The sequence below is a fragment of the Coenobita brevimanus genome, chromosome 67 (assembly GCF_032717465.1).
Source record: "Coenobita brevimanus isolate Jiangsu-jjx chromosome 67, ASM3271746v2, whole genome shotgun sequence".
NCBI lineage: Eukaryota > Metazoa > Arthropoda > Malacostraca > Decapoda > Coenobitidae > Coenobita > Coenobita brevimanus.
In genome coordinates this window covers 24,869,289-24,883,554 of record NC_137020.1, presented here as the reverse complement: position 1 = coordinate 24,883,554, position 14,266 = coordinate 24,869,289, and the positions used below count along the sequence as shown (strand labels likewise).

Here is a 14,266-nt window from a genome sequence, read left to right as displayed (position 1 = left end):
TTGGGGACTCTTTCATTATTGATTGTTCTTACTTTTATATGGCATTTTATGCTCTAATTTCTTCCTCCTTCCTTCAGCACTCTCACACTGGCAGACCTCTTTCATCGTATCTTCCTCCCTCTCCTGCTTCTCCTTCACTCTCCCCAGTATCCCCCCTCGTATTCTCTTATCATTATCACCCAATCGACTTTATAATCCACAAACGATCTCAGACGTTCCTTTCAACATCATCACCTACATCCACTAACATCCTCCTTTATATCCTCTAATATCCCTTTAAATATTCCCTCCAAAGTGCTTTTCCATTCTCATCACCCCATTTACTCCAACACCCACTGCCCAACCTTCTTCATTCCGTCAAATATTCCTCCAGAGTATCCTCATATTATCAAAAGCCGATTTACTGCAAACCTCACTGACCATTCTCTCCCATACCTTCCCTACATCCTCTCACCATAAGCCGATCAACCCAGTAGCTACCCAATGATACCCCTCCAATGCCCCAACAATAAGCTCTCCCACTTCATCATCCAACTGACCAAAATCCACTAAACCATCTCCTATACTCCCCACAATCTTGTCAACGTCATCACCCAATTGACTACAAGACAGACTGACCTAACTCAAAGTCCACTATCATAACCCAATCAACTACATCACCAAATAATCGACCTCCAATGTTCCTCAGACACAGACACTCAAGTTTCCTCATAAAGTCATCACCCAATCAAATCCCAAACCCACTGACCTTACTGGCAGATTATCTTTCCCATCATCATCACCCACATGACATAAATACCCAATAGCCTAATTTTACCTTTCCCAACACCATCACCTAATCGACACTAACACCCACAATCCTAACTCCAAATATCTTCCCCAAACTCCATCCAATATTCCCCCTAACATCGTCCCTAAATCATCACCCAATAACTTCAATATCCTCCCACCCTTATCACCCGAAAGGCTCTAATACGCACAGACCTAACTTCCATTACCTTCCCCACCAGGTGTCCAATACGGTGGGTACGTCCAAGAAGACCCAGAGTATTCACGTGCAGTACGGCCCCCACTTCCGTGCTCTGCCCAGGGACGTGATGGCAGAGACGGGCAAGGACGTGGTGCTCAAGTGTGACGTGGACTCAAACCCGCCAGCGTCCATAGTGTGGCTACAGGAGGGGTCCGATAAGGTGAGGGTGGGTGGATGGATGGATGGATGGATGAATGGGATGGTGAGTGGACGGACAGACGGATGGGTGGATGGATGGGATGGTGGGTGGACGGACAGACGGATGGATGGATGGATGGATGAATGGATGGATGGATGGATGGATGGATGGGTGGGTGGGTGGATGGATGGATGGAGATAGACAGGAAGTACTAACTAACAGATTGAGACTGGTACATCACACACACACACACACACACACACACACACACACACACACACACACACACACACACACACACACACAGAGAGAGCAAACTAGGTCATAAAATGGAGAAAGAGTAAGCAGACGAAACAGAGAACGACAAGAGATAACAGGAAATATAATGCAGAAAGTAAATGGGAGGAGACAGATGGATGAGACAGAAGAAAACGAAGGGACAAAGATAATGTACAAAAAAAAGAGATAAATAGAGATGGAAAGGGATTATGTTCTGCTGTGGTGTGGCGTCTTCCATGTGTCCTATATTCTTGACACCTCTGATTGTGACACCGAGGTAAACATGTATGAGACAGGGAGAAAAGAGCTAATGATATATCTGCCTAGGAATAAATGAACAAAAAATGCCTTCTATCACAGAACGCCCAACTCAGATTGAACCGGCATTACCATACCTTACGGACAAACCAAGCTAAACCAACCCCATCAAACTCCGACCACCACCCAACCCAGCCCAACCCATCCCAACTCCAACCAACCTAACCTAACCCAATCCAACCAGCCAACTAGCCACAAGGGGGAGTAGGCTGGTCATCTACCCATAAATATACTGGAATATGGTGGCTAAGTCTCCCTACAGTGTACACCATGAAGAGCATAATATGGGTTTGGCTGCTACAGTACCGGTATATATATTTTTTAGAAACACTGTGCCTCTCTTTACATAATAATTAATAATAGGTCTACAAGCCAGTACGGAATAATTCTCAGTGCATAAATAATTCTCTCCATAATAAAGGCATTACTAGGCTAATAGTCTTCATCGCAGCTAATTATTTATTGCATATAATTTCCCACAATTCAGAGTCCAAATAATTCACGTACAACGGAGCTTCACCCAATCTCTTTCAGTGGCAATTATGGCTAGAAATTGATGAAGATGATGATGATGATGATGATGACGATGATGAAAATGGATGATGATGACTGCTGACGATGACAACGACGATGACGAAGATGGATGATGATGATGATCCTGATGATGATGATGACGACGATGACGATAACGACGACCTTGACGAACAAAACGATATAATTACTTAACGAATTAGTTCATACAGACACAAAAATAAATGACTTCACGAAACACACCACGAACAGTTCTCGGTCACACCCTTTGCACACCGGTTTCGCTCTCGTATTCTCGTTGGTTGAGGAAGCTCCCTAACGCCTCTTCCTTAGCGATTTATTTTGCTTAGTACACCCTGCTATCCTGTACTGTGATACTTGAGGCATTCTAATATCACCATATTCTTCATAAATAACGTACAAAATGATATCAACCAACCATACCCAAAAATAAATCACTAAGGAAGAGGTGCTAGGGAACCTCCTTAAGCGACGAGAATACGGGACTCGATGCTGGGACGGGACAGGTGTGGGAAAGGTAATTAACAAAGGCTAATTGGCTGCACCGTCCTACCCTCGTCATTGGCTAAATAATTATTGTATTTGGAGAGAGAGAGAGAGAGAGAGAGAGAGAGAGAGAGTGAACAGATGGATGGGGGTTGGGGAGTGGAAAGGGTGGGGGGGTGGGGCGACAGTGGAGTGAATGGTGACAGAAAATGAGAGTGGACGAATGGGTGAGGACTTTGCAAGATTGAGATGGGGGGGAGAAGAAGAACTCTGGGCGACAGGTGAGGGGGTGAAGGAAATGCGATAAGAGAGCTGACTGTCAATTATGTCTTCAGCCTAGCAAAATATTTCCTAAAACTAAGATTAGGTGACAGAAAATGAGAGTGGACGAATGGGTGAGGACTTTGCAAGATTGAGATGGGGGAGAGGAGAAGAACTCTGGGCGACAGGTGAGGGGGTGAAGGAAATGCGATAAGAGAGCTGACTGTCAATTATGTCTTCAGTCTAGCAAAATATTTCCTAAAACTAAGATTACTGTACATTTAACCTTTCTAAACAACAAGAATCTCCACGGTAAATATTTCTCATTCCAGGTCTGATGATACACTTCAACATTTCCAAGCTGCCTTTTCCTGTATTTACATCTCAGTGCAGTGATGTGTTCTATATATATTTCTTCCTACCGCTGCATGATAATTCTCAGGTGTTCTGTTTCACCGATCTAATATTTTCTCTTGCATACCGTGGGGTCATGGCAGGATACACTCTTGCATTACTAATTTCTCCCCCTGCTTTTTCTGAACACTAATAATTTTTTTTCTTGTCTCCTGTAAAACCTAACTACGAAAAAAGATAAAAATTTACCCCAGCTGTCTGCAACATTTCCGATTGTGAGGTCATGACGGAAGTTAAAAATCTGTAATATTTCAAGATTTATAATTATTTTCCATCGCTTCACTTTGATCAACGTTCAATAAAAAAAATAATCCCTGTCTTTTAGAAACATGGGTAATAATATCTTTTTTTCTGTCCCCCGTAAAGCTTTTCGCCATTAACTATTTTCAGTACAATAGCGTCTCTTATAATTATTCTTGCTAATATCAAACGATTTAATGCAGATTAGGTAAAAAAAAATCCTTCGATAACCACTACAACTCGACGACGTCTTTATAAGTTATTAGCCCAAAATTTATATGAATTTTAGGGAATGGAGTAATAGTTCTGTCTCGCCTCAGACAATTTTTTTCTTTCCTAGTGAGATCGCAGGGGGTCAGTGAAATGTTAATCTCGTACATTAAAGAAATTATGATACACTGCAGTGCTCACTTGGTCAAAATTCAATAGCTTTTTTCCTTCAAATTCTTCGATCAATGCTAGTAAATAAGCTGAACAACATTAATAATCTCTGTCGCCATCTCTGGAGCATTTAAACGTTAATGCATTCTCTTGTGTGACTATATCAATAATCTTTTCTCGCCATCCCTACCATTTTCTTTCCTTTACAGATTATGTGGTCAAGCAAGGGACTGCACCATCTATAACGTTAATATCGCTTTTAGCTTGCTGTAGTGTTTTATTTGTGTGTGTGTGTGTGTGTGTGTGTGTGTGTGTGTGTGTGTGTGTGTGTGTGTGTGTGTGTGTGTGTGTGTGTGTGTGTGTGTGTGTGTGTGTGTGTGTGTGTGTGTGTGTGTGCTGTAAAACATCATGAATCTTTTACATTTTCTTTTTTAGACTGGGAGGTTACGGTCAGAGCTATCTAATCTGTATATACACCAGTCACATTTGTTCTACTGTTATACCTGATAAATACGTATCTTGCCTTCAGTGATATTTTTTTACGTTAGCAGAATGGTCGCTGAACATTTTAAGTTTCTGAAACATTTGAACATATACATTTTCCTTATCGTCTGAGAGCATCCAATCATACATCTCTTTCGTTTGCATTCTTAAAAAATAAAAACACAGTATTTTCTGGCCTTCCGTTTCGCATAATACATTTTACTTGTTCTCTGTAAAGCATCCAGTCATGAATCTCTCGTTCGTCTATAAAATATTAAACTATTTTCTCGCCTTTCGTTTCACATAATATACAGTATTTTGCTAGTCCTCCTTAAGGCATCCACTGATAAATCTATCGTTTGCTGTCTAAAAAAAATATATTAAAAATAATATCATCATCATCATAAAAACTAATAATATATTCTCTTTTTCGTTTGCAGATCGTGGGTTCCGGTGAAGGGCTAGTGGTGGTGGTGGGTGACCGCACGGCTGGGCTGTACACCTGCGTGGCCACTGTTAGAGGCTTCCCGGAGCTGAGGGGTAGCCTGAGGGTGCTGGTGAAGGGACCCCCCACCATAGTGAGTTCAGCGGAGCAGCAGGGAAGGATGGGCGACACTGTTACTATAGAGTGTAGCACCGTATCCATTCCCAGCCCCATCAGGATAACCTGGACCTATAACGGCAGGGATATCGACCTCAGTAAGTACTGGTAATCGTATTATAGTATATATTATGTGCTCTACAGACATTTTGTAGTACGTTACCGGCTCTATACCAAGCTCGATTATGATAAGCTGGACCTATATTGGCAGCGATACAGATCTGAATATGCACCGCGACCTGTAATGTAGTCTGCCCTATGTTTTCTATTTCTACCTCGTAATTTAGTTTTTATTCCTTCTACACTCTCCTTGTTTATCTCTCATTCTACTAGCCGGCGATGCATACTCTACAAAATAATCCCAAGGCGTCTATGCTCCTATTTCTTAACGATTCTTGACTTCCCACGATACTGCACCATTCCCCGTAAACTCTCCTGCTTTATCGTTACCTATTTCTTGGTCTTCGTCTCCCGGTCATCTCACTTTCACTGCCCAACTTTATCCCGTTATCTATCTTTTGGTCTTTCTATCTCGTAATCTATCTCTTTCCCTTGTTATCTCTATCTCGTGGTCTTTCTATCTCGTTATTGTCTCTTGGTCTTTCTATCTAGCTATATATCTCGTGATCTTTCTATCTATTGATCTATCTCCTGGTCTCTCTCCCATCCAGCACACTTTCACATCCCAGACTCTCCTAGTCAATCTCTCGATCTGTACTCGTTCCATAGCGTATGCATTTTATTATTATTATTATTATTATTATCATCAACATCTGGTGCCCTAGTGATCAAAGGTGCCAATCTAGGAGGTTTGAATTCCTAAGAGGAGACTAGAAGGGTTTATGCTTACGTAATGCCACCAGAGGTCACGGGTCAACCTCATCTGCCCTTTTATGTTCTGGATTACATTAGCCTAACCTCGGGCTCCTAGCCTAACCTCGGGCTCCTACACCTCGTAAGGGATATTAAGGGCCCAATTATTATACCTCTCTCTCTCTCTCTCTCTCTCTCTCACACACACACACACACACATTCCCCACTACATCAACCTTCACACCGCACTGTTCACCAGTCTATTACATCACCCCCCCCCCTCTCTCTCTCTCTCTCTCTCTCACACACACACACACACACACACACACACAAACTCCCCAAATCCCCCCTATTCCCACCACCTTCACTTCCACCCCACACTGTTCACCACTCCATTCCCTCACCCTCTCACACATTCCCACCCCCATTAAGAGTAGCCTACTCACACGAACAATGGAGCGGATCTGAGCTTAAATGGGTATTGACATTTTCATCTATCTTCCTTTTTCTACTTCTATCGCCCATTTTATTCTCTCTCTTCATATTTTAGTCTTTCTCGTTCGTCATGTAATTATCCTTCACTCACTCATTCATATTTATCTTGGTTAATTAGGGAAGCATTGGCAGGAGAGTGGCCTTGAGGAAGTACAGGTATCAGCGTTTTTATCTATCTGTCTATCTATCTATCTATCTATCTTGTATCTATCTGTACTGTACGTCCTCTCATATTCCCATACCCTTTAGGATTACTTAGATGAAAATGGCTGCGATATGGACTGTGTGAATATTGTTGCTTTAATCAACCTTCCTTATTTTGATCTGCCTTCCTTACTTTATTCTACCTTCCTTACTTTAATCAATATTCCTTTACTGTACCTACTTTACTTTCTATTACTACCAAGTACTAAGCTTTCTACTCACTCCATCACTCACTCTCAGATTCACTGGGTTGATTATTGAGAATCTGAGTGAATAGCCTACTGATATTTTTTTTCTTTCTTATGTACCCTTAATCTGTTCTCCCTCCATCCTCCACTCACATATTCCCAAACCCATTAAATAGATGAACAATGGCTGGGATAGACTGGGTGAATATTAGTCTTTTAATCTATCGTCGTCTTTCTATCTACGTCTGTCTAGCACCGTGCCTTCTTCGTTCTTACAGATTTAAAAGATTTTTTTTAACCATCTTCTACACCGTACTTCACATTCCTATCTCTTATCTCTCACTTACTCCCAGCCTCACGAAGAATATTTAGACAAAAAATTATGTAGTTACGGACATAACTGATTATATTCGTGTTTTATCCATCATCCCTTTTCTATTTCTATTGCCCCATATATTCTCTCTATTATTCCCACCCATAATGACTGCTTCCACGAACAAAGGAAGGGATATAACAGATTAATTTTTTCCATCTACTGCTGCCACGTACTGTACTTAGCCATCTCTTCTTCCCACATCCCCTTCTTAAAAATTCTCACATCCATTATCCCCATTATCGGTACTCACGCGAACAATGGAGTGCTCTTGAGCGAGTATTGTCATTTTTATTTATTTGCAATTTTATATACTTTTACAATTACTTCTTCAACCTGAAATTAAATCTTCCCTACATCGTCCTCTTACCTATTCCTAGTCACGTAGGGATTACTTCCAGGAATACGTGCAAGGAATATGTACTGTAGTATTAATATTTTCAGTTATTTTCTACTCTCGCTCCGGGCCTCAGTACTTCACTCTCTCGAAATCCTCTACGGTACACCCTCCTGCCAGGTATTCCTTGCACCATCAGGTTACTTGGAGATGTATATGGATTTGAGGGATTATACAGTACTTATTTCACTTCAACCTGGGCCGTTATTTTTAAGGATGTTTAGTGGAGGTCTGTCGCAGTAAAAGATAAGGCTACTGTTTTACATCCTTTACATTGCACTACATCGTGACTGTGTTAACTTATTATTAGAGCTTAGCATTCTGGATGGAGAGAGATCAATTTTAGACCATGTTATGATCAAAAGCGTTTATTACTATTACTCATTTTTTCTTTTCTTTTTTATCGAGGTGAAGATGCACTTGATAGGTTGGTGATGACTGGCTGAATGCAACATTACCTGATAATCTCTTTCCTCGTTAGCATTATTAATTGACAACATATATCTGAGGGGGAAATTTGGGTTAGTAAATGTTATTCGGACATGTTGCATTCAGCCAATCATCACCAACCTGTCAAGTGCATCTTCGCCTGTTTAAAAAAAAAAAACTGAGTAGCATGCTTATCTACTCGTATCTTCTCTCAATCTGCCTCTATCGCACACCTAGCATTCTGGTCGATATTCTCTCCATACATATTATTCGTTTCATCAGGGTAAAACTTCTCTTTCCTGATTTTCCTACTTCAGCAGTGCACTATTTGGTTCTCCCACCTACCCTTCCTTAATATCTATACCCCTTAAATATAATTCCATTTACTTTTCCTCTTCCTTCGTTTATCTACTCCCCTTGTTTTACTTTTTCTCCTTTTTTCCCCTCTTTTATCTTCCTTTTCCTACTTCGCCTTCATACCTTTCATATCTCTCTTCTTCTCCTCCTCCTCCTTCTCTTCCATTTCTCTCCTAATCCGTCCTCATACATTTTTTTCCCCGTATTCCTCTTCCTTGACTGTTCTTACACTCTCCCTACCCCACTTCCTTGATCTTCCTTCCTCCTCATAACATTATTCATTTAATTCTACCGACTCGTTTTCCTGATTTTCCTTCCCGCTTCCACTTTCTTCTCGTTCGCTCTCCTTTTTTTCCTCTTTTTCCCTCTTCCGTGTTTCCCCATTCCTCTTGATAGCCTGTCTATTCGGCGTCACTTAAGAGGTACAAGGATGCGATATCGGTCTTGGAGTGCACCGCCCTCCCTCTCTCTCTCTCTCTCTCTCTCTCTCTCTCACACACACACACACACACACACACACACGTCAACGCCAATACTCTCTTCCCATATAGAAGTTACTGTTTTCCTCCGTCTTACGAGATCCGCATGTTATTATTTTCCCTCTTCCTATAATCTTTTTGTTCATTTTTTCCTACGACTGCTACTAATACTACTACTATTACTGCTACTACTGTTTTTACTACTTACTACTACTACTATTTTTCCATCTTCCATTACGCTTCTTGAATTTATGTTACATTCGCGGTAGGCTATCTCCTTTCTTTAAAATTTTTCTTCTCTCTACCCTTCTCTATTCTCTACCTCCCTGTGTAATAAGTAACATTCATTCCCTTCCTTCTGTTACCTTTTACTCTTCTTGACTATTTTCCCTCCTTTATATGCCAACCCTCCACCCCCTCAAATGTATATCACCTTAAGCTCTCTCATCATCAATACAACTCTAGCATTATATTCTAGTACTGCCAGACGATTTAATTCAGCTTAAATTGAGTAAAAGGAACCTATGTGTTAATGCTGGTGCCTACTTATCTGTTCCAGGCAACGTTTTCTGCCCCAGCTAACGTTTTCTGCTCCAGCTAATGTTTTCTGTCCCAGCTAACGTTTTCTGCTCCGGCTAACGTTTTCTGCTCCGGCTAACGTTTTCTGCCCCAGCTAACGTTTTCTGCTCCAGCTAACGTTTTCTGCTCCAGCTAACGTTAGACAATTTTATTTTCGAGTGAGAATAGGAGCTTGAGTGATATACTGGTACCATTACCTCTCATGATCGAGACAACTCTTGGTATATTAATGGCTGTCCGGAGAGAGAGAGAGAGAGAGAGAGAGAGAGAGAGAGAGAGAGAGAGAGAGAGAGAGAGAGAGAGAGAGAGAGAGAGTTAGTTCTGAAGACGTTAATATTGTTTCTTTCACTACTGAAGCTCTCCCTTAAGCTATACATAAAATTTTTTGATATCAGTAAAAACAAATCAATGTGTCAGCTCTTTTCCACTTTCCTATACACAAACTTCCCATTAACTCAGTGTAACAGGTTTATAATGTCATGCCGTAACTATTATTTTACTTGTTTACTTTCTCTTTCAGGTTACTCAGTCGGGTAGCTTATAGATAAAGTATTATAGAATGTGACTTTTCCTTTCCAGTGTTTCCTATAAAATTTCCATGTCAGTTTTTCCATGCTGCATGGTGGTTTTTCTCACTTTTTCCTGGAGGGTTTGGTGGTGGGGGGAGCCTTCTTGCTTTACTATCCTTATCCTTCAACATGTAGAGTTAGATCTTGTAGTCATAGTTTTCTCTAACAAGCAGCCTCGAAAGGACCATAAGGTCTGTTGCTGTTTGCTTTCCTGTGTAATCCTGCGTCTTTCTTTTCTTCCTTATACCCGTCTTCATTTTTTTCCGTCTTCCTCTTCTTACCTCACCATTTTACCCTCTCTTTATTCCCTCCTCTTATTCTTTCCCTCTCCTCCTCTTCCTGTTCTCTCTATCATTCCTCTCGTTTCCCTCCCTGTTTCTTTCGTTTTTCTTCCTCTTCTATCGCTCTTTGTCTTTTCCTCTTCTTAATTCTCACCCTCCTTTTCCTCTCTCTCTATTACTTTCTTTTACTCCTCCTCTGTTCTTCTTCTTTTCGTCTTACCCTTCTCTTCTTTTCCATCTATTTTTTTTTTCTCTCCTACTCTCCTCCGTCTTCGTTATCTTCCTCTTATTATCGCTCTTCATCTATTCCTTCATCCTTCTTCCTATACCTCTCTTCCCCCATCCCTTCTATTTCCTCCTCCTCCTCCTCCTCTTCGTCTTCCAAGTGTCTTCCTTTAGCCAGCCATCAGATTCACCTGTACCTTTAATGGTCGGGTCATTAATCTCTGTAAGTATTAGTGTCTACGTGTTCCATTCTCTCTCTCTCTCTCTCCCTCTCTCCTACTTCTCCGTTTGTTTCTCTACCTGGTTCCTTTTTTCTCCCATATTTTGTCATTTTCCAGTTCCTCTATACATCTAATATAAAATCTCCTCTTACATCCTGCATCTCATTTCTTATTCTTTACCTTGCATACCGACTTACACTTCTCTTGCATCTTGTCATTTACTATCTATCTGTCCTTCAATTCCCTCCTACATTTTCTCCTCAAGTTTTTGCCACAGTTAAAAAGGCAGCCAAATCGTGTGTATCTCCGTCATTCACTTATTGGAAAAAAAAAAAAAAAAACACAGACTGCGCACGGGGGTCCACTGATATCCTAAATGATCAATACCGGTACGGCTCCAGATATTCCGGGGTAATTTATGTTATTACCTGAATACACGTAGGCCAACAGTACATGGCGTCCTTGAAAAACCATTTGTATCAACGTGGGGTAGAATTATCTGGGATCTTGCCGAAGCCGTCGTCTGTAGTGTCATTATTTCGTGTCAAGTGTGCAGCGATATATTTCTAATTCACTGTACCCTCCTCGTTGACGAAATCTGTCGAACTGTACCGTAGAGTTTTATGAGTGCGCGTGTGGTGTGAATTTTAGGGTGAGTCTGTGATGAGTGCCCAACTTTCTGGACGTGTTGAAGTGGTAGATACGATTAGGGTTAGTGCGGCTATCAAACGTGTCCTTCGTCTAGTTCTAATTTTGATCTTCACTCTCTATGGACGTGTTGGGTTGGTAATTCGATTGGGGCATGTGCGGCTATCAAACACGTCCTTCGTCTAGTTCTAATTTTTATCTTCACTGTCTATTCTGCTTCCACTTTTTATCACTACTATTCTTTTACTATCTATATCATGTGCATTTCAACTTTTTTTTTTTCTTCAACTATTAAAGTGTACCACCCTTTCTTCTTACGTCATTTCATATATATTTTTCCCGTCTCATCTCTCCAAACTTTTATATCTTATTATTATCATTTTACTCTCATTTTAATTGCACATCCTGCTTTCTATTTTCTGTCTTATTCCGTCCTTTATCTTTCACACAAACAAACTCTTATGTGTTCCTTTGCTATACTGTTTTTCTTATCTTCTCGTTTCCAATTTCCATGATTCTCCCTCGGTTCCTTCTGCCACCTTCTCGCATTCCATTTCTCTTCCTCTTCCTCATCTATTCTTTATCATTATTTCAGGTGTCCATCTCAAACCATTCCTCTTACTTTATCTTTTCTTTTACAATTACTTCCGATAATACTCCCCTCGCATTCTATTCCCATATCTCTAGCAGCCGTGGCTCAGTGGGTTAGAGCGCTCCGCTCTGACAGAAGGGTCGGAGGATCTAATCCACCCAAGGGTCATTGGTAGACATCAGGAAGGGCATCCGGTCATAAAATGCTACACGCTCCAGTCCAAAGTCCTCTACCCAGGGGCAACGCCTTAGCCCTTCGGGGATACCTGGCGTAAAACCAAATTTTTTTTTTTTTATCTCGTCTCGATATTACTCGCCTTATACGCCGTCTATAACCATGTACTTCTGTGAAAATCCTATATTTCTCTTCGTTATCTTTTCTTTATGCAAGGATGAAGGAACCAAAAGCCAGAAGCCCGCACGACTGTTCCCATCAAGAAAAAATAAAAACAAAGTAGACAGCCAAATTCAAGATTCTTTCCACTTCCCTCCTGTCCTGTCTTTCGTTTTCAGCTTTTCATTTCTACTATTTTCCTTTTAAATCTTTTCTTATTTACACTCTTCCACACTGCCTATTCTTCTACTTCTCTTTCTCCCCTTCCTTCTCCTTCGGTCTCTTCTTCTACCCTCTTATATTCACCTCCTCTACTCCTCTTTCCTGTTCTCTTTTTCTATCATTCCACTGTTTTTTACTCCTTTTCTATCATTCCTCTGTTTTTTACTGTCTTTCCATACCTTCTAAGTAAATTTTATTTTTCAACTCATTTCATTTATATTTTTCATCTCCCTATATCATTTTCTTGTCCCTCTCATCTTCTATTCTCTTCTTTTTCATCACTACCTTCTTTCACTCACACATTCAGCTCCTTCGCTCTTTTTCTTTTTACTTTTTTTTTTTTATCATTACTTCGGTCATTGTTCCTCTAAATGCCATTCTTCCATTTTCTCACATTTCACTTATGATTTTCCTCTATCATTTCCTTGTCTTTCTGGTCTTCTATTTTCTTCTTATATCCTCCCTCTCTAAATTATTTCCTCTTTTAAATGTCATTCTATTATTTTCTCACATTTCTTATGAATTTCCTCTTCCTTTATCATTTCCTTGTCTTTCTCGTCTTCTATTTTCTTCTTACGTCCTTCTCTCTCTCTCTCTCTCTCTCTCTCTCTCTCTCTCCTCTCTCTCTCTCTCTCTCTCTCTCTCTCTCTCTCTCACTAAATCACTACTCCGGTTATTTCTCTCCTTCCCCTCCATCTAATCCCTTGTCCTTCTGAGAAAATCTTATTCCCCGAAGCGTTTCTACCTGTAAGGAACGGTACACCTATTATGGAACGGTACATCTACTCGTAAGGAACGGTACATCTACTCATACAGAACGGTACATCAACTCATACAGAACGGTACATCCGCTCGTACGGAACGGTACATCTACTCGTACGGAACGGTTCTATTCGTAAGGAACGGTACACCTACTCGCAAGGAACGGTAGTAGTAACAGTAGTACAATTAATCATCACCACCACATCACCACCACCACCATTATCATTATTACTTAATTTCCATTTTGTATATGACCAGTCTTACATCATTTAAACAATTTCCATCTCTATACCTCACATTCAACCCCCTACAATCTTACCAAGGGCACTAAAACGAAACGAAGACAAATAGGAAACGAAGACAAATGACAAAGACTGCAGTACCACAGTCTTTTTTCCTTTTCTTTCCTTCTTGCCTTTAGTCTTTTTTTCTTCTTCCTCTTCCCCTCCTACCTTCTTACGTCTTATCACCACACGTCCCAGAATCAAATTTATGGTATTTTCTCTCTACGGACACAGCTATATTCTCAATGTCTTTCTCCTCCCTGCCTTATCGCTTCCATCTGGGTCTTATCTTCGCTACCCGTGTCCCTTCTCTCGCATTGTTCTCATGGGGGATTCGCTGACTTCTTATCTCTCACCTATCTTTACTCTCTTGCTGTCTCACATTCCCCGTCGCTCTCTCCCACTCATACAAAACTAACAAAACAGTACTCTAATAATATATATATATATATATATATATATATATATATATATATATATATATATATATATATATATATATATATATATATATATATATATATATATATATATATATATATATATATATATATATATATATATGATAGCAGAGTACTGTTTCGATAATTTTGTATGTGTGTGTGTGGATGGGGGGTGCGATGTAACGAAC

General features: G+C 40.4%; 1 protein-coding gene across 1 annotated transcript in view; it reads left to right on the top strand.

Annotated features, from left to right (window-relative positions):
* Positions 1 to 14,266, top strand: part of LOC145405462 (irregular chiasm C-roughest protein-like) — a 185,318-nt gene that overhangs the window by 43,464 nt on the left and 127,588 nt on the right. The window contains exons 7-8 of the mRNA XM_080276807.1: positions 1,011 to 1,190; positions 5,024 to 5,282. Coding sequence (XP_080132933.1) covers positions 1,011 to 1,190; positions 5,024 to 5,282 — 439 coding nt within the window. The remainder of the gene's footprint in view (positions 1 to 1,010; positions 1,191 to 5,023; positions 5,283 to 14,266) is intronic.